This window comes from Rana temporaria, chromosome 4 (genome assembly GCF_905171775.1).
Source record: "Rana temporaria chromosome 4, aRanTem1.1, whole genome shotgun sequence".
Classification (NCBI taxonomy): domain Eukaryota; kingdom Metazoa; phylum Chordata; class Amphibia; order Anura; family Ranidae; genus Rana; species Rana temporaria.
This window is the reverse complement of record NC_053492.1, coordinates 156063810-156090117: the sequence shown is the minus strand read 5'-3', so window position 1 is coordinate 156090117 and position 26308 is coordinate 156063810. Positions and strand designations below refer to the sequence as shown.

General features: G+C 42.7%; 1 protein-coding gene across 1 annotated transcript in view; it reads right to left on the bottom strand.

Annotated features, from left to right (window-relative positions):
• Positions 1–6840: 6840 nt before the first annotated feature.
• LOC120936693 (lysosomal amino acid transporter 1 homolog) overlaps positions 6841–26308 on the bottom strand; it is a 37192-nt gene continuing 17724 nt past the window's right edge. The window contains exons 5-7 of the mRNA XM_040349246.1: positions 10046–10141; positions 9740–9925; positions 6841–7032 (exon numbers count right to left, since the gene is read on the bottom strand). Of these exons, the coding sequence (XP_040205180.1) occupies positions 6931–7032; positions 9740–9925; positions 10046–10141 (384 nt within the window). The 3' untranslated portion in view covers positions 6841–6930. The remainder of the gene's footprint in view (positions 7033–9739; positions 9926–10045; positions 10142–26308) is intronic.

Genomic DNA, 26308 nt, shown 5'->3' with positions numbered 1-26308 from the left:
ACATCTGAAGCCTTCTCTCTTAGGATGTGCAGTACTGTAGATAATTTTTACATTACACGATTTATAAGCCATTTTGAAAGCTTTACCAAATTAAAAATTAGGATTTTTAACACTGCAGAATTCATTTCAAACTAAAACAAAAACAGGTGTAGAATATAAAAAAAAAAAATACACATAATCCCCAGCTTTAATAGAATCATTTTAATTAAATAGTTTAGCGTTGTAGATCCATTTACAAGCAGTTATTGCTAAATACAGTACTCCACACTGTCAAGTTTTAAAATGTCACAAGACTCAGCAGGCTGAAACTTGGCCTGAGTGTCAACAAATGCATTGATGAAAAGCAACAGACAGCTACTGCTTTAATGAAGTTTGCTTTATGAATTAACCATTTTCCATGCGTTTCAGTGAAGTATATTACAGGCCTTTTCATAAATGGTTATATTTGTGCTCAGTTTACCTCACGGAAAGCTGTGAAGAAAACAACAATTACTGCCCCTAGGATTCATTGATCCCTTTGTAGAATATGGAGTGTTGTGCGTAGGCTACAAGAAGACAGCACAACACAATGGGGTTTATTTACTAAAGCTGGAAAAAAAAAAAAAAAAAAAAAAAAAAAAAATCAGGCTCACTTCTGCATAGAAACCAATCGGCTTCTAACTTCAGCTTGTTCAATTAAGCTTTGGTAATAAACCCTGGAAGAGGATTGGTGTCTATGCAGAAATTAGCCAGATTTTGCACTCTCCGGGGCAGATCCACAAAGGAAGTACGCCGGCGTATCTACTGATACGCTGGCATACTTTCAAATTTCCTGCGTCGTATCTTTGTTTTGAATCCTCAAAACAAGATACGACGGCTTCTGGGTTAGATCCGACAGGTGTACGTCTTCGGATCCAAGATGCAATACTTTGGCGTCCGCTGGGTGGCGTTCATGTCGTTTTCCGCATCGGGTATGCAAATTAGCGATTTACAACGATCCACGAACGTACGCGCGGCCGTCGCATTTTTCCAACGTCGTCTGTAGTCGGCTTTTTCCGGCGTATAGTTAAAGCTGGTATTTTGCGGCGTATAGATAGAATTGCCATGTTAAGTATGGCCGTCGTTCCCGCGTCGAAATTTGAATTTTTTTTTTTTGCACAAGTCGTCCGTGAACAGGGATGGACGTAAGTCAAGTCTAAGTTCAAAAAATGACGTTGTTGCGACGTCATTTCGCGCAAAGCACGGCAGGAAATTTCAAAACGGAGCATGCGCAGTTCAATCAGCGCTGGGACACGCTTTATTTAAATGAATCAATCCCCTACCCGCCGATTTGAATTACGCGCCGCGAGATACACTACGCCGCCGCAACTTACAGCGCGAAATCTTCCTGGATTCGACTTAGAGCCAGATAAGATACGGCGGCGTAGTGTATCTATGATACGCTGCGCCGTTCTAATTCTTCGTGAATCTGCCCCTCCGACTTTAGTAAATAAACCAAGGCAACAGGATGGAAAGTGTTCACCCCGTAATGAAAAGAACTGAGCACAGGACACCACATGGAGCACAAATAACATCCCAGTGTATTATGTCAAACTATATTACACAGTAGCCACTGAAACAAAAGTTTCTTGTTAAATAAAATAAAAATTATATATTTCTATATATAATGTGTATGCAACACATACTTGCACAATGCCAGTTAGCGTGTATGTTACTAACACGTACATTAAAAAAAAACAAATAAAATAAGTAACAGACTTTGGTCACAATACGCAGCTTTTCATAACTGCCAACAGCATGTATAATATTAAAGAAAAAAAAAAACTAAAAGAAAAACAAACATAAAATCAGAACATTCTTGAAGAATTTAAATAAACAAAAGCAGTTCTTATAGTGTACTTGTCACATAATATATGTGGGATGAACCAACATTTAGGAGCATACTGTACCTTAATGGTTTTGAACCATTAGGTCATTAAGCATCCTTGTGATTACATAGGTTGCACTCTAAAATGTTCCAGGTTGAAGAAAAAAAAATAAAAAAAAGAAGAAGAAGGGGAAAATGAAAAAAGAAGTTCCCTTTTGTGCATAAATACACCTCTAAACCAAGTCAGTTACATAGAAACACTAAAAGGCAGGCCTAGACCCACTAAATGGCTGCCTTTAGAATGTGAAGCCAAACGTGCATTGGCCAAGTTGTGCATTCTATTCAGCCCATTTGGCAGTCAGAACATAATATTTAATAAAAGGTTTATACAACAGGTTAATAAAAATACAAAAATCATTGGCATAGAAAAATTTAACATTGCACCAATTTAAAAATGTATTTGCATTTTAAGTGCTTTTAACAAATTGATTTTGCTTTTAAAAAGGACACCTACACACAAATAAAATAGTTGGAGACAATGCTGTTTATTTACGAAGGAAAACAGGCTGCTCACTTGGCAAGGGAATTTTCTCTTGGCTTAGCGAATGAGGTGAAGCTATACAGACTTCCATCATCCAAACATGTACAAGAAAACAAAAAAAAAAAAAAAAAAAATATGCTTCCCCCCTTGCACATGATTTGGTATAATTTATAAAGCAAAGTTTCTCATCACGTTCACAAAGCTACAAAAAGTTTCCTTGCAACAGTCTATTTGCCTTTAGTAAATCAATCCCAATGACCCAGAACAGGCATGCAGAGGAATAAAAAAAGTCAGGGCTTCTAGTGTGCATATCTGTGTCAAAATCAGTGACACATAAAATTCTCAAGTTACTGGAGCAAAACAGCCAGGGAACAAGTATTCAGCAGGGTTGGTCACCAATATAGACACCGCTATACAATCCCAGTACAGGTTTCTGTTGAGGAGCCCATTCAATTGACCAGTGCTGGTTGCAGAGAAAAGATGCTTCATGCAGAAGTGATTTCCTCATCATGAAGTAGCATGTAAAATGTGAGTTGGCGCAAATGAAAGGGTTAGTGTACTTATGTGAAAAAACAAAAAAAACACCCTGCCCATTCTCCCCTGCAACAGTAAGGCCCCTTTCACACCTATATGCAAAATGCGTTTGGGTGGATTCACTTAGGGGCACATATGAAAAAAAAAATGTTTATCACGTGAAAAGTGCAAGGTTGCACGGTCCAAAAACACGCCAAAGAAGGGTACAGGAAGTCACTGACAGATTTTTGGAAAGAAGGGGGAGCCCATTCAATTGAATGGTGCCACTCCAAAACATGGCAAAAAATGTAAAAATAAAAGTTTAAAAAACAAGGACGCTCCCACATCACTCCGATCACAGCAGGCCAGTGACATTGTAGCACTACTGTGACTGAGCCAGCAAAGCTTAAATCAACTCTGCCTTCGCCCATTATATTTTTGCTACAATATAAGCATTATGGGTTAATGATTTTCTATGGTGTTCATATCAGATACACATTCTATTCCCCTGGTTAATGTTGTACTGGTGTACATTCCGACATGGGTCAGTACATTCTCCTCCAAGAAAAATGCCTTCTTATGTAGACACTATAAAAAGGTATTTTGAAAAAAAATAAAAAGTAGTATGTGAATCTTTTTTTGTAGTTTACAACTTTATAAGTGTTTGAGATATTCTTTATACAATTAGTATTTAAACATTAACCCCCCTGCCCCCCCCCCCAAATAAAAAAATAATTGAGAAAAAAAAAAAAAAAGGAAGTGGTAACAAAAAGGTGTTTACAAGACCTTTAGTATCAGAGCGTGTTGGACTTTCCAATAGGAGAGCCCTGCCGCAGCTTTTCACCTGTTGGCTACCTCTGTCTAACAGTCACATGTTTGTGATGCTTGCTTTGTAACAAATTCAGGTTTTTCAAAGACAAATATGTATCTTTGTTTGTGACCAATCCCAGATTAATATTTTGATATTTACATTTTATATTATATTAGTATAGTCCCAGATTTAGAACAACACAAACATGGCACAGCACCATGACAATTTAGATAGGACACTATACCTTTGGGCTTGACTATGGCAAAGAACTTGCCATTTACCAAGAACCATGAAGCACAAATAAACAAATTGTCAGGCTGGAACCAAAAAGGTGTGCATTTTAGCACGATGCATTACCATTTAAATCAATGGAAATGTATCAAGCTGTAGGTACATGTTGTACCACAGCGAAGACAGTTTCCAATTATTGAAAATGGGGGGAAAAAAAAAAAAAAAAAAAAAAAAAAAAAAAATGCATTGTCATTACGCACAGTTATGTTTTCAGACATAAATTTTACATAGGGTGGTCCCAAGATGCAATTTTAGATTATCCTTTAAATGCCCTTTAGCCTCAAAGTTTAGACTGTATTAACTATCCTTGCCAATGAAGGTCTCACAAAAAATGGTCTACACAATGTAGGCATTAGTTTTACATTTGTAAGAAAAAGAAAAAGTTCAGTCAAGTGTACACAGAGAACACGTATAGTCCCAAGGGGTAAAATAATGGATTTCTGGGGTACTCAGATGTCACACTGCGGTCTCCGCTGCCGGACCTCCGGTTGTCTGTGTGAACCAGGAAGACCGGGAGCTCCACGCTGACACGTGGAAGCAGAAGTGACATCACTGAAGGGCAGACATCTGAGCTGGGGATTGTCAAAGAAAACTGCAGGGTACGTGCACAGAGATCACAGCTCCATCTACTGGCCAGTAGACGGAGCTGTGAGCTCCAAGTGCATAGCCTGTAGTCTTTCGATTTACAATCCCCAGCTCGGATGTCCACCCCCCAGTGACATCACTTCCGTCTGGAACGTGGAAGTGTGTCAGTGTGGAGCTTCCCGTCTTCCTGGTTCACACAGACAACTGGAGTAAATATTGTATCAACCAGAGGACTGGCAGCGGAGAGTGACATCTCAGTACCCCAGGAATCCATCCTCTGATGGGCATCCTTTAACCCCATGGGACTATGCAAGTGTTCCGTGTACACTTCCTTGACTGAACTCTTTAGTAAACATTAAGTTGGTGCCCCCCTTACACAGAGTTACTGGACACCCTCTGAGGATGGCTGCTTTCTTTTATTAGGATTCATCAGATCATTAAGTATTGCTATTACAGCCACTTACTATTTTTCACTAAAGGGCATCACACAACTTGGAGCGCCAGAATCCCCCTTATATCTGACCATTTACATTAAAAGTGCCCACTATTCCAGATTTGAGATGCTTTGGAACAAACTTCTAGACACCACCAGTTGGCAGCTGGTGTTCTGTGCTTCAGTATCCCACATAAAGACACTACTCACATTGGCACCAACAAAGACAGTAAATTAACCTGATAATTCTTTTTTCAGTTTAAGACTCTTAAAACTGGAATTTTTCAGAACTTGCCAATAGCTACTGTAACTGTACACTCACATTAACCCTCTACTGTCCTTTCCTAGACTGATCAAGTAAAGATAAAAAAAAAAAAACACTTGAGATAGGGTTTGTTTTAACTTCAAGTAAACAGCCTTTCCTTTTGTACATACTGTATAGCAAACAATTCACCTGCTATTCTGCAGAAAGACCCGATCGTTATCCATAAAACTGTATGTAAATATAAGTGGTTAAGCCTGCTGAATAATTTCTAAGCTGCCACGATAAAACCGGTTCTCAGCCACCAGTTAAAACATTATATAAAAGAGATCTATAATGTTCAGTTACAATATACACAGAGACATTTCTTGAACAGTGGACCCACACATGTACTATACATTACATGCATTTGTATTTAATTCTAGATTGTAAGCTCCAACGAGGGGGGCCCTCTGATCCCTCCTGTATTGATTTGTATTGTGACTGTACTGTCTTCCCTGATGTAAAGCGCTGCGCAAACTGTTGGCGCTATATAAATCCTGTATAATAATACAAATAAAAAGTTATCCGAATATATGAAAATAAACATTTTAGTTCTACTATTCTTACTGAATAAACAAGGTTTGTTACTCTAAAAAGGGAATGTAATTTAAGCCTCTTTATAACATCCATGGCAAAAGCATCCATAAGCTGCCAGTTGGAAATAATACTTGGGTATGTCCAAACATACTGGCATTTTGGTTACATGGTGGAAAAAAAAATAAAAAAATGTATATTCCACCAGTAGCTTATGCAAATTAGATATTTGTTTTTAGGGCCAAAATAAACATTTTCACTGGTATAATGCTTTAAAAACTAGGGCTGTTTTCTATTTCTAATAATGGGATTCCCAAAATATTCATGCAAGTTTAGGGGGGGGGGGGGACTTTATAACCACCTGCTTAGCAAAGCAATCATGTCTAAAACCAGATAGACCGCATTCTCAAAATATTCATGTATCTTTAGGCGTGATACACAGATCAAGCTTTGGTATTCAATAAAATGACAGTATAACTAATAAGATGCCGAAAACCTTGCAAAGGTTTTGTATTAGATTATCAAACTGACATTCACCAAAGAATAATCTAGATATGGAGAATACATCTCCCCCGATGCAAGATTAAAACTGAGTGGTTAGAAATACATAGCGTGATTGATGCAATTAATGCAGCTCCGCCCACTTGAGTTGAAGGCAGTGTAAATAATTACCAAGTGATGAATACCCAAGTACTGAAATGATTGTGAATAAGCAACAGTATGTACCTGCACATTCAACAAAAATTTGAACGTTTTGGTTTAAAAATGGATACATTGTGCAAATTTGCATTTATACATCTACCAACTGTATACTTCTAAACATTATTGTTAACATAAATTAAAAATATATACATATGCCCATATCGTCTACTTAAAGAATCTTGCATATTTACATCCCTGCCAAAATGAAATTCAAAAATATAAAACTAAAATAAATACATTTTTGAAGGATGGCACCCCTTTAGTAAGAGGGATTCTGATATGACATCTGAATAATCTAAAAAGGTTTATTAACATGGGAAATAAATGTAAACAAAAACATAGATGGAGATACACAAGCTGGCGAGAGCTTTTAGGTCTCCTCTTCATCTACAAGCAAAGGTTCTACTTCCAGGGCCAACAAGTTGGTACGTCTTGTCTTGTGCTTTCGATAAACAATGAACTGTGTAGTCATCTGTTTGTTGTTGAGGAAATTACTGCTGTATACACTCGCACAAGAAATTGCATATAAAAGAACCCACACTAAAGTTCACCCTACTAAACGATGAGAGATCTCACTGGCCAACAGTGATGTGAAAATTGAGGCAGGTCAGAATTTAAATGGAACTTCAATCAGAAAATTAAGGCCCTGCTAGATCCCCTTCAGGCTGACCCCTTTTGCAGGTATAGCCATGTAAAACATTAAACAGAAGTGTCTATACTGGTTAAAATCCAGTAATACACTGCAACTTCTGGACTTCAGCAGAATGGCAGCCTCCAGCAAGGAGAAACATGGAGGCAATTTACAGCACACTCATTTTGGTAGCAAAAAATATTAATGTTGAATGCATGTTCCTTGCTAAAGAACATTTTCAAGTTGTTATGGGTAAAGTTCCACTTTAATGTGGAGCTCCAGCCTGTAAAAGAAAAAACGCAACACACACACACACACACACACACATATACATATACATATACATATACATATACATATATATATATTAAATTTGGTCATAAAAAGGTGTAAAGAGATTCAAGCAGACTTCCCATTTCTAAAACATCAGTGCAGGGCACCACAGACTATTTACAAGGCAGGCAGAATATTTATTTCGGATACTGCCAACAGAGCTGCAGCATCAGATTAATCTAAATATTGTATTTACAAAGTGATACAAGTATGTAGTGCAGCCATATAGGCAAAATATATTCCACCTTCAGAGCCAGTTCAAACTGTGGCGACCTGGGATCCGACTTCAAGACGCCCCAAGTCGCACGGTCGAGAAAATGAATGGAAGCCGTCTTAATGTACACTACTGAAGTCGCTCTGACTTCAGTAAAGGTTCCTGTACTGCTTCAATTCGACTTCTAGGTGACCTGTACCCATTGATTTCAATGGAAGTCGTCTCCAAGTTGGATCCCTGTTCACAGTGAGGCAACTTCACAGGAAGTCGCCCCAGTGTGAACCTGTTCTAAGGCAAGCTCCTCCCTCTCACAGGGGAACTCCACGCCAAATTTTTAAATAAAAAAACGGCATGGGTTCCCCTTCAGGAGCATACCAGGCCCTTAGGTCTGGTATGGATTTCAAGGGTAACCCCCTCCCCTGAAAAAACGGTGTGGGGTTCCCCTCAAATCCATACCAGACCCGTATCCCAGCACGCAGACCGGCCGGTCAGGAAAGGGGGTGGGGACAGGCGAGTGCCCCCCCTTCCTGAACCGTACCAGGTGGCATGCCCTCAACATGGGGTGGGTGCTTTGGGGCAGGGGGCGCCCTATGGCCCCCCCCCCGACCCCAAAGCACCTTGTCCCCAGGTTGATGGGGACAAGGGACTCTTCCCGACAACCCTGGCCATTGGTTGTCGGGGTCTGCGGGCGGGGGGCTTATTGGAATCTGGGAGCCCTCTTTAATAAGGGTGTCCCCAGATCCTGGCCCCCCCCACCCAATGTGAATGAGTATGCAGTATACTGATGAAAGAAAAAGGTCAATAAAAAAAAAAAAAAAAAAAACACACCACTACTCTGTATGGGTATTCTTCCGACTTCTCGGTCTTCTCCTGCTCTCCGGAGCTTTTTTTCTTCTGCCGGGCACCACCGCTGTCTTCTTTCACCAGTGGGGGCCCGGTCTTCTGCATCGCTATCTTCTTCGATGTTGACTCGACGCTCACTCCCGCGGTAATGCCGGGTGCGCTGCGATTTTTATATAGGCCTCTTATGACGTCACAGTCCCAGCAGGCCTATATAAAAAAAATCGCCGCACACCCGGCATTACAGCGGGAGGGAGCGTCGAGTCAACATCGAAGAGGGGAAGAAGAGAAGGCGGCGACGCAGAAGACCAGGCCCCCGCTGGTGAAAGAGCTGAAAGAAGACAGCGGTGGTGCCCAGCAGAAGAGAAAAAGAACCGGAGAAGTCGGAAGACCCCCCAGAAGTCGGAAGAAGACCGGGCCCCCGCTGGTGAAAAGAGCTGAAAGACAGCGGTGGTGCCCGGCAGAAGACCCCCGGAGCTGCCTAATAAACTTTAAAAACCTGTGTAGTGTTTTTTTGTCATTTTTCTTCCACCAGGTGAATGGGTAGGGGTACGATGTACCCCATACTCACATAGGGTGGGGGGCCGGGATCTGGGGGCCCCCTTATTAACGGGGGCTCCAAGGTTCCGATAAGCCCCCCGCCCGCAGACCCCGACAACCAATGGCCAGGGGTGTCGGGAAGAGGCCCTTGTCCCCATCAACATGGGGACAAGGTGCTTTGGGGTGGGGGGCCATAGGGCGCCACCCCTCTGCCCCAAAGCACCCACTCCATGTTGAGGGCATGCCGCTTGGTACGGTTCAGGAGGGGGCGCTCGCCCGTCCCCACCACCTTTCCTGACCGGCCAGTCTGCGTGCTCGGATAAGGGTCTGGTATGGATTTGGGGGGGAACACCCACGCCGTTTTTTCTGCGTAGGGAATTCCCCTGGAAATCCATACCAGACCTAAGGGCCTGGTATGCTCTTAGAGGGGGAACCCATGCCGTTTTTTTATTTAAAATTTGGCATCGAGTTCCCCCTCCTTGAGGCGACTTCAAGTCGTGTTGCAAGTCGCGTTGTGATTCATACTCAACTAGTGTTCAAGTTGCCTCCCAAAGTCGTGCTGAAAGTCATGTTGCCCCAGTATGAACTGGCTCTTAGTACACAGACAAAGAAAAAGGATACAAAAAAGTCCAGGACAAGGACACCAAAGCTGCCAATCAGCCAAGGCAAATGGTGCATAATATACGTGTTCTTATGGTGTCGAACAGCGGGTAACTTCAAAACAAGACTCAATCCGTATGTGAAGTTTCCAATCATTGCCAATACAAACAACATATAGGAAGTTCCCTCTGTAGATTTTCTGTGGAACTGTAGAATAAATATAAATAGGGGTGTTATACTCACATTCCTTAGCAATGTAAGAATGACAAGTAGCACAACGCAGAACCCAGAAATGATGAGCAAGAACCTCATCATAAAGATACTTACATTTTTATAGAGTTGGGGAAAACGAGAACCCAAATAAAACATGGAGGAAACATATCCACAAATGAAGCCAGACATTTCGGTAATGCCAAGTGTTTTCTATAATAAATGGAGTAATATTTTCATTAAAGTGGACCTTTCAGTATTTTTACAAGTCTACATAAATAAAAAGCACAATAGAATCAAGAGCTGTACCTTTAATAATAACAAACCATTTCTTGAGCTCCTGACTGACCTCGCCTATAATGTCATTATCCTGTTGCAGGCAGGAGGAAAGTATTTCCTCAGTATATACTCCTCCTACCTGCAAGTCAAAAAAGGTAAGAGGCTGCAGCAGAGCCTGATTTGTGTTAGACAATTGTATACACAGTCATGTGCTGTGCAAGTAACGGGCTATACATAATGGTCATCCGAGCCAGCATCTCAACTAAGGAAGCAGATGCTCCCGCTGGATGATGATTAACAAAGATGACTTCTTCTGGAGAGAAAATGAGGGGAAGGTAATGTCAGAAGCAGGACTATGATCATTCTGAGAGGTAATAAATACTTGGGGGACCCTTATACTTTAAAAAACCTGTGTTTAAACTGCATGCCGAGGAAAAAAATATATTTTATGTATAATACATCTCTGCAATACGTGCATATTTCACCATGTTTTATTATTATACAGGATTTATATAGCACCAACAGTTTGCGTTGTACAACATGAGGGCAGACAGTACAGTTACAATACAGTAAGAGGGCCCTACTTGTTAGAGCTTATCCCTTTAAACATGTGACAAGTACAAAAAAAAAATACCCGTTGATGGTAATACCCGTTAAAGGATAAGTTCACCTTTTTGGGAAAAAATAAATGCACCCCCCCCTGCAAAAAATAAGCGTAGTTATTACATGTTCCCTAAGGGCAAGTTCACACCAGATGCAGTTCCGTGCGCTTTTTTTTAATGCACTAAAAATGCATGCACAGTGTTTTCCATGTATTCCAATGGCTCTTGTTCCCACCATGCAGTGAGTTTCCGGTCAGTTTCTAGTGCAGAAACTGACTGCATGAGGTGAACTACAGCCATTAGAATACATGGAAAACACTGTGCATGCATTTTGTGCATAAAAAAGGCACACGGAACTGCGTCTGGTGTGAAATGGCACTAAAGGAGCCTGGAAAGCATTGCGCCCATGATTAATGGTTCAAAATTGCAAAGCCAGACTCCTGCAGCTTTCAGCCGTACCTTCATACAAGCTTACTTACAAGCTGCAGGGGTTGTGAGTTAACTATGAGGTCACTCACCAGTGACCTTGCAGTCCATTCAGAACTAAAAGTTGTCAGCCGCAATGGCTAAAAGGTAGTTATAGTTAATGCATTCACAAGAAATTGAATGAATGGTACGCAGCTGTGTGGGCAGAGTCCAAACGGCTGCATTATTTTCTAAGGGTGACAGTCGGCATGGGGAGAAGATCCCCCTGCTCGCTGTCACAGGAAGTGAGGGGGTAGAGGCTGCAGCTGCTGGAACAGGTTACATGTTCCACCCTAGATACAGATGGAACATATCACATTAACAGGGCAAGTTCACCTTTTGGAACCACAATGCTGTGAACTCCTAAGCACTCAGTGTCAGCCCTGCTTATATCATTTCAGATGGATTACAAAGTATACAGGTCTCTCCTCATCTCCTCCCTCCCCTTGGCTCGTCTTCATAACCCAGCGCAGTGCATGACAGTGTACAAGAAATGATCAGCTATAAAGAATCCTGAAAAAGGCGTTTTTTATTTTTTTGCACTTATTGAACCGTTATAACCAAAAACATTTTCAATGGTATATTTAGCAGATCAAAAAGGAAGCAAAGAAGTTTGTTAACATGTTTCCAGCCAAGAAAGAAATTGGTTGAGGTTAGAGCTTAACTTGAAGTTACTTCGGGGTATCGTGGCTCCGGTTCCTTAGTGGAACGCATTGCGAATTGGATTTTTCTTTGCCGTTCCATATTGATAACTGTTTGCTGTTTCATATTGACATTTTTAAGCATTTTTGGCACATTGCATGTTATTTATGGGATCTTAATTTTATTAAAAAAAAAAAAAAAAATTTATTATGTTTTTGGTATTTATTCACATAAGGAGCACTACTAGCAGTGGACTTTTTTGGAACAGATTGTGAATGGATTTTTTCTTTGCTGTTCCATATTGACAACCGTTTGCTGTTTCATATTGAAATTCACAGCATTTTGCACATTTAAGGCATTTTTGACAGCATTTATTGGTCTTTGGTATATATACACCCACCCACCCACATTATATACATACAGTACAGACCAAAAGTTTGGACACACCTTCTCATTCAAAGAGTTTTCTTTATTTTCATGACTTTGAAAATTGTAGATTCACACTGAAGGCATCAAAACTATGAATTATACATAACAAAAAAAAGTGTGAAACAACTGAAAATATATTTCATATTGTAGGTTCTTCAAAGTAGCCACCTTTTGCAGCAGACACATCTCTAGAACTGGTAAGAGGAGACTGTGTGAATCAGGCCTTCATGGTAGAATATCTGCTAGGAAACCACTGCTAAAGAAAGGCAACAAGCAGAAGAGACTTGTTTGGGCTAAAGAACACAAGGAATGGACATTAGACCAGTGGAAATCTGTGCTTTGGTCTGATGAGTCCAAACTTGAGATCTTTGGTTCCAACCCCCGTGTCTGTGTGCGACGCAGAAAAGGTGAACGGATGGACTTTACATGCCTGGTTCCCACCGTGAAGCATGGAGGAGGAGGTGTGATGGTGTGGGGGTGCTTTGCTGGTGACACTGTTGGGGGTTTATTCAAAATTGAAGGCATACTGAACCAGCATGGCTACCACAGCATCTTGCAGCGGCATGCTATTCCATCCGGTTTGCGTTTAGTTGGACCATCATTTATTTTTCAACAGGACAATGACCCCCAAACACACCTCCAGGCTGTGTAAGGGCTATTTGACCAAGAAGGAGAGTGATTGGGACCTCTTGAAGCTCATCAAGAGAATGCCAAGAGTGTGCCAAGCAGTAATCAAAGCAAAAAGGTGGCTACTTTGAAGAAACTAGAATATGAAATATATTTTCAGTTGTTTCACACTTTTTTGTTATGTGTTAATTCATAGTTTTGATGCCTTCAGTGTGAATCTACAATTTTCATAGTCATAAAATCTATCGTTTATCCATCTAGTATATTTATTATTAGCAATTTTGCACTTAATCTAGCACGTTACTTGCAGTTTTTGCACATAAATTAGCACACAGTCCAATAGTATTCTATGAATTCCATTTTTTCTAATTGCAATCAAATTTGTTTCGGATCAGCGCAGTAACACTTTTTTTTTTTTTCAATAAGTATTTGAGTTTTCACAAAATACAGAAAAAGAAAACAAGGTCACGATGCAGGTTAACACATTGCAGCAAGAAGGTGGGGACGCAGCCCCAGCTAGGCAACATAAAACAGGGGAGATGTGACATCTCAGTGGGCAAGTTATCAGATATGGATATACTAACAGAATCAGGTATGCGATATGAAGGAGACATACGAGACATACGTTTTGATGGGGACAAGGTCCCCATCCGCAGAACCCCCAAAATGAGGGATGTGCCGAGGGGGGTGTCATCTCCACCCTATTGTCGAACTGGTAGGATCTGAATCTTAGGTGAGTCAGTGGCCAGGGTGCGCTTAAAAGTAGACACTAGATAACAATTAGTTCAGATAACAATGCAGCAATATAGTGGACAAATGAAAGGTAAAACAACGAAGAAGTCCACATAGGTAGAAGAGGGGGGGGGGGGGGGTGGCACCATGGTGGATGCAAATGTTCATATGGGGGGTCAGAAAAAAGAAAAAAAAAAAAAAAAGGAGGAGAGTGGGGGGGGGGGGGGGAAGGGTCGTGACATCTAGGTCCGAAGCTACATTTTTGCCCAGGTTGGTTTAGTCAGAGGCAGTGGAGAGCACATCTGGTGGAGTGACCTCGTCCGATGATGCTGGTGGGGGTGAATCATAGTATGAGAAGGAATATTGGTCGAAGGTGTTGTAATCCTCTTGTGATAGCGTTGCGCTCATAAAAGATTGCCAGGTAGATAGGAAACGGGACTTTGCCTTGGCTTGTTTGAAATCCGTGGTGGATCGTTCCTTGTAGAGGAGGAGAAGGAGATCTTGTACTACCATGTTAGCAGAGGGGGGATGAGAAGAGATCCAATTTCTCAGAATGGCCCTTCGAGCGACAAGGAAGCATAGGAGTGGCCAGGTCTTGATAGCCTGAGATGAGTGCGGCAAGGCATTAGTGGGGGGGATAGCTCCCTGAGATCTTTGAAGGAGTAGGGGATCCCAGTATCCGAAGATTAGGAGGAAAGGGTCCTTGGGTATCTTCAGTAAGGTAATCTGGAAGACGTAGGCCAGGACTTGGTCCCAGAACGCTGAGATAAATGAGCATGACCAGAACCGGTGTGTCAGAGAAGGTTTCGGGTGCTGGCACAGGGGACAAGAGGCGCCTGATTGGTCCTGAGAAGAGTGTAGAAATGGGATGTGGGCCCGGTGGAGGATCTTCAGCTGGGTTTCCCTCCAGATTTCGTTCGGGGTTAACCGCTGGACTGTATTGAGACCTTGTAGTAACTTGGGTATCAGATTCTCGTCAGGAAAGTCCTTGCCCCAGTTTGCGGCAGATGAGGACAATAAGGAGGGTGTGGCTTTTAGGAGTAGGGGTTTGTAGATGTCCGAAATTTTGTAAGATCCTTCGTGTAGCAGCCGGTCAGTGAAAGTGGGTGAGAAGCGTTTCGAAGGTTCACAACAAGAGTATCGTAGGTAGTTGGCGCATTGCCAATAATGGAAAATATGGGCCTTGGGTAGATCAAATGTTGCAGCAGTCTTCGAAGGACAGAGGGATGCCGGTTGAAGTATCACACAGTGACGAGAAAAGTGTAAGTTCCTTTTCCTGCCATATTTTAAAGGGCTTGTGCTCCATCCCTGCAGGGAAGCTGGGGTTGCCTTGAATAGGCAGGTGGGATGATACGAAGGAGGATAGACCAAGGAGTTTTCTAGTTTCCCTCCAGGCAATGACCGTGTCTCTAAGCAGCAGGTTATGTTGAAGTGTGGAGGTGATCGATTTCCACTTGCAGTGGAGGAGGGCTACTAGAGAGAAGGGGTATACCATAGCCGATTCCAACGAATAGTTAGAGTACCTAGAGGAGCATGAGATCCAATCTAGACCTGTTCTCAGTAAACATGCTAAATTGTATAATCTTACATTAGGAAGACTGACCCCCCCCTCGCGTCTGGGGAGATAAATTTTTTTCATAGCTATGCGTGGTCTCTTTCCATGCCATATGAATGTGGAGATAGCTGACTCAATAAGTTTAATGTCTTTATGGCGTAGGAGCAGGAGTATGGTCTGTAACGGGTACAATAGTCTGGCAAAGCTGACCATTTTGACCAAGTGGCATCTTCCCAGGAGCGAGAGGGGCAGATCCGACCAGTTCAATAGTTCCTGAGACCGTTTTGAAAACAGAGGGGGGTAGTTTAGGTGATATAGAGATGAGGGTAGTTTGCCTATTTTTATGCCGAGGTATGTGATGTGTGAGGTAGCTATCTTGAAGATGGAGTGGCGTGTCCAAGGGGGATCAGGGAGGGCACCGAGAGGCAATATTTCACTTTTGGAGTAATTTATCCGAAGGCCCGAGCAGAGACGGAACGTGTCGAAGACCGTTTTAATGGTGAGTATATCCGAGGAGGGGTCTGATGAAAAAATAAGGACATCATCCGCAAACAGAGACGAACGTAAGTCATGAGGGCCTGAGCGTATGCCATGAAGGGGGGCCTTTTGGATGAGGCGTCTGGACAGGGGTTCCAATGCTATATTAAAAAGAAGGGGGGACAGGGGGCAACCCTGCCGGGTCCCCTTGTGAAGGCGGAATTCCTCTGAGAGAATTCCAGCGGTCACCAATTTTGCGGAAGGAGTCGTGTACACGGCGTCAATAAGGTGGCAGAAGGGGCCGGAGAAACCCATTTTTGTCATCGCCAAAGAAAGCCATTCGAAGCTGACATTGTCGAAGGCTTTCTCCGCGTCTAAAGTGATGATGGCGAAGTCGCCTTCCGGGTGTCGTTTGGCGTGTTCTAAGGCCAGCATAACTTTGCGAATATTTAGGGTGGCCGTCCTACCTTTTACAAAGCCAGACTGTGCCGGGTGAATCAGGGAAGGGATGATGTCTGACAGTCTATTTGCGATTATCTTGGATAGAATTTTTACATCAAGGTTTAGGAGGGATATTGGTCTGTATGAGCCAGGCTCAAGGGGATCTTTTCCTTTTTTTGACAGTAGTTTGACAATAGCTTGATTTCCCGAGGGGAGGTAGGGGCCGCCTGACCAGATGCCGCTATACACTTGATGTAAGGTGGGTTGAACTATGTTTTGTAGGGTCTTATAGAATTCGCTTGTAAACCCGTCCAGGCCCGGGGCCTTAGAGGGTGTGAGCTTGCGTATGGTTTCGGAAATTTCAAGGATGGAAATAGGGGCGTTTAGACTGTCTAATTGGGATGGGGTGAGTTTAGGGATGTCTAGGTTATCTAGAAATGCGGTCGCCGTCGTTCTGTCAATGGGGTCAGGTGCGTAGAGGGCCGAGTAGTATTGGAGCATTGCCTTATTTAATCGCCGGGGGCGTGGTTTTAACGGAGCCGTTGGAGTCCCTGAGGGAGGTGATATGGGTAGGGGTGAAAGAGCCTTTGCATAATCTAGTGAGTAGTTTACCCGATTTATTTCCAAAATTTATGGAACGTGGCATCTAGGTTTGCTTTGTTGACCGTTTCTAAAGTGTCTGCCCAGGTGTCGAAGGATCGCTTGGCTGCGTGCCATTCATCTCTGTTGTCGGGGGAGTCTGCTAGGTATAGGGTTCTCTGTGCTTCGTGTAGACGGGAGCTGGCTAATTTGTACTTGGACAGGGTGTCTCTTGAAAGAGGAGGCGTAGGAAATTATTTGACCCCTAAGGAAGGCCTTGCCGGCGTCCCAGAAGAGGTTAGGGTCATCTGAGTGGGAGGCATTCGCCGAGGAGTACTCCTGCCAGGCTTTCTCCATAAAATGTTGGAAATCGGAGTGATTGTGGAGGTAGGAGGGGAAGCGCCAAAGCTTCGGGTGGGGAGGAAGCTCTAGGTTGTCCAGGGAGACAGACATCGCGATTTCAGACCACGCCCCAATTTCTAAGATGTCGGTGGTTGAAATTAAGGGAATAAGGTCGTCTGATCCGAAAAAATAGTCTATCCTAGTAAACAGAGTGTGGGGATTTGAATAAAAAGTAAATTCTCTGTCAGCAGGGTGGGCCAAGCGCCATAGGTCGCGTAGGTGGAGCGAGTCCATCGTGGAGGCAAAAAGTGAAGGTTGCGACGAGTCGAGGCCCGAGCGAGAGTTTTTAGGAGAAGATCTGTCATCTACCAGGTGCATAGTGTCATTAAAGTTGCCTCCGACCAGGTGCGGGAGAGTGGTGTTTTTCAGCAGCCAGGAGGATAGTTCACCATAGAAAAGTTTTCCAGGGCTATTAGGGGCGTATACATTGGAAATGACCAGGTCTTTGGAACCTATTTTGAGGTGGGCAGAGACCAGACGGCCTTGGGAGTCGGCATTCACTGCCAGGACTGTGCAGGGAAGGTTCCTATCAGGTTCCAGTCAGTCAGTCAGTCAGTGTCAGAGGTTGAGTAGGGTGCTTCGGACCTTCCGCTTACGAGCCTGCTCCCACCCAGACCTGTCAGTCAGAAACTAGGCAGACTTCATTACCTGTGCTGCACAAGGAACAGCTCCTAGGAACCAGGAACCAGCTCTTTTTCCCCTCATTAAGTCACCAGTCTCTGATCCAGGGCTTGAGCCGATCGCCTTTTAGGGATCAGGAAGGAATTTTTTTTCCCCTGCCGCAGCACATTGGCAAGCTTGCCCAGGGTTTTTTTTTTTGCCTTCCTCTGGACCAAAGATTGCTGAGAGCGAGGATTCTGCGAATCCTCTCTCACCGAACACCCGCACCCCCGTCCACGGCGACTGGCAACAATGGTTAAATTGCGATACTCTGCAGAAACCATTTGGGGTCTGAGACAATTCGCAACAATATTACCTGCCGTCACCAAAAAAGCCTTAATATCAGATCAACTTTTGAGAGTCGATCGACGATCGATCGATCATCAAAAATTTCAATCATTCAACACAGCTCAAGCACATATCATGTGCGCTGCTTAACACTAGATCGGCAGTTAAACACCGTTCAGAAATCCATGATTTCTTACTACATTTTTTTTATCAAATACTTTTATTCATTTTTTTTCACAAAACAATACAATCAATACAACATAAAATCAATATACAGACTAACATCTAAGGTCTCGGTATGTACCCCTTCGATTAAAAAAAAAGAAGAAAAGACAAATATAAACACTGTGTCTTCTTCTACTACTACTACATTCTACTACTGGATTTCTCCATCACGTTCTACCCCAGGGCCGATCCTTCCCTTTCCATGTCCATGGGAAATGCCAATACCCACAGTAAGTGGGGGGGGGGGGGGAGGGACATAGGGAAAGAGAGAGAGAAAGAGGGGACAGCGGGAGAGGGGAGAGACATAACGATAGGAAGAGGGAGGAGAAAAAAAAAAAAAAAAAAGTGGGGGTTAATTCCCCTTATTGTGTATTTACTTATGTGCACAACAATCAAGAAAAAAAAAAAAAAAAAAAAAAAAGGGGGACATTTTCCCCTGTGAAGACCAAGTGAGAGACATTAAGTCCCTCTAAAATATAGTGAGATATGTAGGGGTTAATTCCCCTAATTGTGTATTTACTTAAATATATAATAACAAGAGTGAATTATGAAGAGCAAAAAGAGAAAAAAAGGGAAAAATAGTTAAACTATAGGGGTTAATTCCCCTTATTGTGTATTTACTTAGGTGTACACACAAAAAAAAAAAAAAAAAAAAAAAAAACAAGGGGGAACACTTTCCCCTGTGGAGACCAAATGAAAAACATTAAGTCCTACTAAAATATAATGAGATATGTAGGGGTAATTCCCCTAATTGTGTATTTACTTAAATATATAATAACAAGAGTGAATTATGAAAAACAAGGAGAGGAGAGAAAGGAAAAATGGTTAAACTATAAGGGTTAATTTATTGTGTATTTACTTAGGTGTACATAAACAAAAAAAGATAAGAGGAAAAAAAAACCAAAAAAAAAAAAAAAAAAAAAAATTAAAATATATACTACCCCAAAAAAAAGAAAATAAACTAAAAGCAGTTTCTTCTAAAAAATAAAAAACACGAAATCTTACTGAAATATAGTGAGGAGTAGGGGTTAATTCCCCTTAATGTGTATTTACTTAAGTGCGCCAAAACACGATGGGATTGTGAAGAAAAGGGAGTTCATCTAAAATACTAGTGAAAAGTAGAGGGGTTAATTCCCCTTATTGTGTATTTACTTAAATATAAAAAAATAAGAGGGGAAAAAAGAAAAGAAGAAAAAAAAAAAAAAAAAAAGAAAAACAAATAAGAGGGGGGGGACAGGAGGTTTCCCACCCACAGTCTTCCCTATTCCCCTCCAGACTCTCCTCCCCCCCTTCCCCCCCCCCTCCCCCCAGCCCTGAAATCCCTCCATCTCCTCCAGATCATTTCATATCTTAGCCCAGACTCTACCTTAAAGGACCACAGCTCCTCCATCACTTTCATTTTATCAATTTCTTGAAGCCATTCCCCTATCGTTGGTGCTTTTTTTTCCCTCCAGTTCCTAGGTATTAGTGCCTTGGCTCCGTTCAAAAGAAACGGGACCAAGGAACCTCTATACTTTTTCCTGGACATACTTGTAGTGTGAAACAAACATTCCCATGGGTCATATCTTATCGCATATCCGCTGATTTTTTTTATCAGTCCTAATATCTCCCGCCAATATACCTGTATGAGGGGGCATTGCCACCATATGTGGGCATGTGTTCCCTCCATCCCACACTCTCTCCAGCATAAGGGGGAGGCCTCACTATTCATTCTATGCAGTTTAATCGGTACATAGTACCATTTAGTGAGTAACTTATAATTAGTTTCTTTTACTTTTGCATCCATCGTAGTAGCCTGGACATATTCTAATACCTGTCTCTTCTTCTTATTGGATATGGTTTGATTAAGTTCTTTTCCCAGCTTTCTATTATTTTCAGTTTCCCTAAATCTATCTTGGTTGTCAACATCTTGTAGATACTTGATATTCCCCCTTTCCCAGATTCTCCTTGGGTCATAAGTTTTTCCCATTGATTTAATTCATTCATAGCTCGCAAGGGCTTCGACAGAGTGCTAACAAAATGTTGGACTTGTCTGTGTCTCCACCTATCTCCTGGGTACTGTCCATATTTCTCTTGGAGTTCTCCCACCGAACAAACTTCATTTCCTTTTAATAAATCCTTCAATCTTGGGGTATCTGAGGTTGACCACCTCCGGTACCATCCCCCCTCCTTACCCGGTGGGAAGTAGTCCGTACCTGTTAATGGCAGCAGCGGGCTATTATAGGGCAATTTATTTTTCTTACAGACCTTATCCCATATTCTAAAAGTTTCTTTTGTTATTACTGGCGTATCCAGGGGTAAACCCCTATATTGCCTCGGTACCCATATTATATTCCCTAGCTCTTTTTTACTTAGACTTTCTTCAACTTCTACCCATTTTTTTTTGCTTCCACCCTCACCCTGCACCCAGTCTGTAATCCTCCTCATTACCGCTGCCTCATAGTACCTTCTGAAATCCGGCATCTGTATTCCTCCTTCCTCTTTGGGTCTAATCAGAGTCTCAACTGCTATACGCGGCTTTTTACCCCTCCATATGAAACCTCCTATTATCTTTTCCAAGATTTTAAAATATGTTTCTGGGATTTTTATAGGGAGTGTTTGAAAGATATAAAGAACTTTCGGCAAAATCATCATTTTTATAGTACTCACCCTTCCCCACCATGATACTCTGTCTATACTATATCCCTTTAAATCTGATCTTACTTTATTCAATAATAGTATATAATTGTCCTCATAGAAATATCTTTCCATGCTGGACAAGTATACACCTAAATATTTCATCCTCCTTTGCTTCCATTTAAATGGATATAGCCCCTCAAGTTCCCTACGATCCTGTGGGCTTAATGATATACTTAATATCTCCGTTTTATCTTTATTAATTTTAAGATTAGAGATCTCTCCATACAGTTCATATTCCATCATTATTTTAGGCAGTGTCTCCCTGGGGTTCGATACGAATAGCATCATGTCATCCGCAAATGCGGATATCTTATGCTCCCTTCTCTCTAGTTTTATCCCTTCTATATCCTGATTCATCCGGATTGTTTCCAGTAAAGGCTCCAATGAAAGGACGAATAGGAGAGGCGAAAGCGGACACCCCTGCCGGGTCCCATTACCCAGTGAAAAGCTATCCGATAGGGTGCCATTCACCCTCACCTGAGCAGAGGGTTCCGAATAAAGGGCCCCTATCCACCTGAGCATACTTGAACCAAATCCTATATGGGATAGGTTTGCTAACATAAATTCCCATTCTAACCTGTCAAACGCCTTTTCGGCATCTAATGACAGGAATACTACTGGTTCTTTGTTCTTTTTGGCTTTCTGTAACAAAAATATAACTCTTAAAATGTTTTCTCTCGTTTCTCTCCCGGGTACAAACCCTGCTTGATCATTATCTATAAGGCCTATTAAGAGCGGTCTTATCCTCTCAGCAAGAATTTTTGAATAAATTTTTATATCCACATTTATTAAAGAAATCGGCCTATAGCTGGCACACAAGGAGGGGTCCTTATCTTCCTTCCCTATCAGAGTTATGTGAGCATTCAGAGCCTCCTTACGCATTGCCATACCCCCCCCTATTGAGTTCATGTACTTCTGGAAAAATGGTACTAGTATCCCCCCAAACCTTTTATAATATAATGATGTAAACCCGTCAGGGCCGGGGCTCTTCCCCATTTTGATACTCTTAATCACTTGATTTATTTCCTCTTTTGTTATTTCTTTTTCTAAGTCATTTATTACTTCCTCTGCTAGACCAGGGGTCTTAATCTTTTCTAGATATTGTTTAATTTTCCCCCTTCTATTCTGAACTTCTATATCCCCTTGCCCCTTGTTGACATTATATAGGTTTTGGTAATAATCATAGAATATTTTAGTTATCTCGCTAGTAGAATGTCTCATTTCTCCATTTCTATCTTTTATTTTCAGGATAGAGTTCTGTATGTTTCTTGGTTTTATGGTCCTTGCCAACAGTCTCCCCGGTTTGTTACCAAGGGCATAAAATTTGTTGTTCACATTGTTAAAAATCCATTTCGTTTCCTGCTCAAGGAGGTCACGGAGCTCTTCTCTCTTGCTAGTTAGGACCCTTAGAACCTGTTCTTCCTGTACTACTTTATGCTCCCGTTCAAGGGCCTGGATTTCTTCTAATAGTATTTGTTTCCGTGCCTGCCTAATCTTCCTCCTCTTAACCTTTTCTGCAATCAACCTTCCTCTTACAAATGCCTTGTGCGTTTCCCAAAGCGTGGCTGGTGCGATGTTTTCAATATCGTTTTCTTTGAAGAATGTACCTATGTCCTTTTCTAGACCATCGGCTGTCTTGATATTATTTATCAGGGATTCATCCAATCTCCACACTGGATGTCCAGCCGGGATCTCACCTGAATCTAAGGACATTACCACTGGAGCGTGGTCAGACAGTGTTATAGATTTTATTTCCATCCTAATCAGTCCTTCAAGCAGCCGATGATCTAGTAGGACATGGTCAATCCTTGAGTATGACCCATGGACCACTGAGAAATATGTGTAGTCTTTATCTTTTGGGTGGATGATTCTCCAGGCTTCCACCATTTGCATTTGATGTAATTTATGTTTAACCATTCTAAGATATTTCCCTTCCGATCTCAATGAGATGGGTTGAGTGTCTATTAGTGGGTCAAATACAAAGTTTAGATCGCCTGCCAGGATCACCATCCCTTCTCTAAAACCCTCCAGTTTATTCAGAATTTTTCTCAGGTATACAGCCGGCCTTACATTAGGACAATACACATTCACCAATGTGTATCTTATATTCAAAATAGTACCCTTGACAAACAAGTATCTTCCATCGGGGTCTATTTCTGTAGCTTCTAGGGAGAACCGTGTGTTTCTATCAAACCCTATTGCTACTCCCTTTGCTCTTTTATTAGGGGAATAGCTATGAATCCATGTAGGGAATTCCTTTGAATTTAATCTAGTTTTTGATGTTATTTTTAGGTGAGTTTCCTGGAGAAACACAATGTTGGCCGAGAATCTCTTCATCTCCTGTAGTACCTGATACCGCTTACTGGGGTTATTTAACCCTCGTACATTGTACGTAACCATTTTTACAGCACCCATTTATTATACTTCACTTTTTTACCCCTTAATGAGGTTCGGAAATCATATCCCCACAGGACATGAGAGACTCCGGGCCTTTTCTCCACCTGTAGAACAACCAAACCACCTTCCTGGTTCAACTTCAAACTCATATTTGTTAACCAAAAACATCTTAGTCAGGGTACCTCGAGACCACATAAAAAACATATACCCCCCCCCCCCCCCCCCCCCCCCCCCCCCCAACGCATTGAACCTCAATGCTAAGACTCACTCGGTCAGTGCCCATCCAGGCCGCTTGCCGAGAGAGCCTTTCCTCGGGACGTCTACTATGACCCCCCAGTTTCCAGGCCACGTCCACAAAATCGGAGTGGCTCCTGGTCCCGGGACAGAACAGCAGCTCCTATTTACCCCCTCCCCAGGCAACATCTCCTATTCTCCCTCTAGGTGTTGGCCTTACTACCCATTAATGTTACAAAGGGAGAGGACAAAGCGGAAGATCAGACAGTAGGGGGCAGTCCTCCCAGATACCTGGTAACCAGCCATCCCTGTCCCCTACCCTCCCATTCCCCCCCGCCTCCCCCTATCCCAATACTCTAGAGATATCTCTCTTTGGCCCCCCTAGGCCTAAGTAGTCTATGCCCTATTCCATTCCTGTTCCCTCCATCTTCTCCAAGCTGGAGGCCTCTTTTCCCAATTGTCTATTTGCATTGGCTGAATATTCAGCTTTTTGCAAAATTCTTTTACATCTTCAGGGAAACGGATAACTGCTGAAATCCCCATGTTCTTAACCGACAGGCAGGCTGGGAACCCCCATCTATACGGTATGTCCTTTGATTGTAGATGACTGGTTAGTGGCTTCAGCGCCCTCTTTCGTGCTAGTGTCTCTGCCGAGAGATCTGAAAACAAGAGTAGCTTGATCCCTTTGTATTCCATAATAGCCGAGTTTCTAGTAGTTTGAGATACCAGTTCTTTTTGATTATATTCTAGGAATCTGACTATAATGTCCCTTGGTAGGTCTCTTTGTGTGTTATAAAATTTTTGTATTCTGTGGACCCGTTCGAAATGCATAGGGGCTGTCGCCTCCCTTTTTAGAGCTGTGTTGAATATCCCTCTGAGCACCTCCCCCAGTTCTGTGTCTTTAACTTCTTCTGGGAGGCCTTTTATGCGTAGGTTTTTTCGTCTGCTGCGATTCTCTTGGTCCTCCAATTTATAGCGAGCATTTCTTATTTCTATCCAGTCCATGTCAGCTCTATCCCTTAATTCCGTTATTGCATTTCTATGTTCCTCTAATTGTTCCTCTATCCCTTCAACTCTTTGTAGCACACTCTGGATGTCTCTTCTCGTTGCACCCATTTCCCCCTTGATGGTTCTTTCTAGGCGTAATATCATTTCTGACATGTCCATCATATCCTGCCTAGTTGGTGGAGCTTGGGCATCTCCAAGGGAGGTATCAGGGAACATGCTAGATTGTATTTGTTGACTTTCTGGGGTTTTTAATACTTTACTTTGGCCTTTTACTACAGGGGATTGATCCTTATTTTTCTCCTTCTCTTTCCCTGGGGTCTCCCCCTCGATATGCCCTTTGTTTTTAACAGGTGTCCCGGATATGCTAATGTCACCATCTCCTTTGGGGCTAACTGGTGCCCGATCTAGTCCTTCAGACACAAGATATGACCTCATTGTGCTGCGGCCGGAGCCCCCTCCCTGCGTGTTTTTTGGGGCCTTCCGCACCATCTTTGCCCTTTTGTGCAAGGCCTGTTTATGGAGATTTTACTGACGTAGGATGATAGGCTAGCTGCCCCTCACCTGCTGATGTACTGCCCAAGTGTCTGCCAGGAATTAATGTATTATATGACCGAGGGCTGGTAGAGCATGTATCTCCGCTCCCCCTCCTTGGCCCTCCCTCACCCAGCTCCAGATTCTTAGACCTGTGTTTTGGGGCAAAAGAAAGTGGGGTGGAGATAAGAGATGAAAAGACAAAATTTCAACACCTGTTCGACATCCGTATCCGAATCCTACTGTCCCTTTCATCCACCGTTCCTTATCCACTGGGACTGAGACTGAGATCTCAGAGAACTTAAATCAATATCTCCTAAGGGAATTTTAGGTAGAGCCAATACCAGCGGAACTGCTAATTCTCTCACATTGTCTCTCATAAATTGGAGGCCTTATTTCAATATTGATTATAACAGTCCTATGGCCCCCTTCAACTCAGGTGGACAAGATCTCCAACCCTCAGTTTTTTTTTTCAACACTTTGTATATATCCGGACACTCTTAAAAGTTCATTCATGTAATATTATAGCCAGACTATATCAATAGGCCCCTTTTAGCAGGATATCAGAGCATCGGCCCATATACCCTTTCAAGACAGTTCAAATCAGTTCAGGTACACTTGAGGATGCAAAAAAAAAAAGACAGTCTTGTGCAATTTATCACCTCTGCCTTCTCAGCTTCACAGCTTCGGGGCTTCTTACTCACCTCCCCTCTTGCTCCTAGATAGTCCACAGGCAGGCAGTGGGGGGGGGAGAGAACCTCACCCGTTTTGATGGAGGTATCCGGGAGCGGACCTGGAGCGGAGACCGACCACTTAACTGGTCTATACGACCGTCTATCCAGCTCCTATAACCTCCGCTTCCCTTCCGGCTCACTCACTGCAGGGCAAGGATCAGCAAGTATCCACATCCACGCTGGCGTCTGGAGGCGTCTGGAGCGGCACCCAGCGGCACCCAGTGAGTCCTAGTACAGTGCACACGCTTCGTCCGCTGTCGCCTCCTCCATCTCCTACGTCACTCCGCCTGATGTCCAATCGCATGTGGTTCGCAGGAGGCTCCGTACACCACAGCAAGCTTCCGATACTCCGCGGAGAGCGCCCGGGATCCCCCGAGATCTCCCTCGGCCGGTC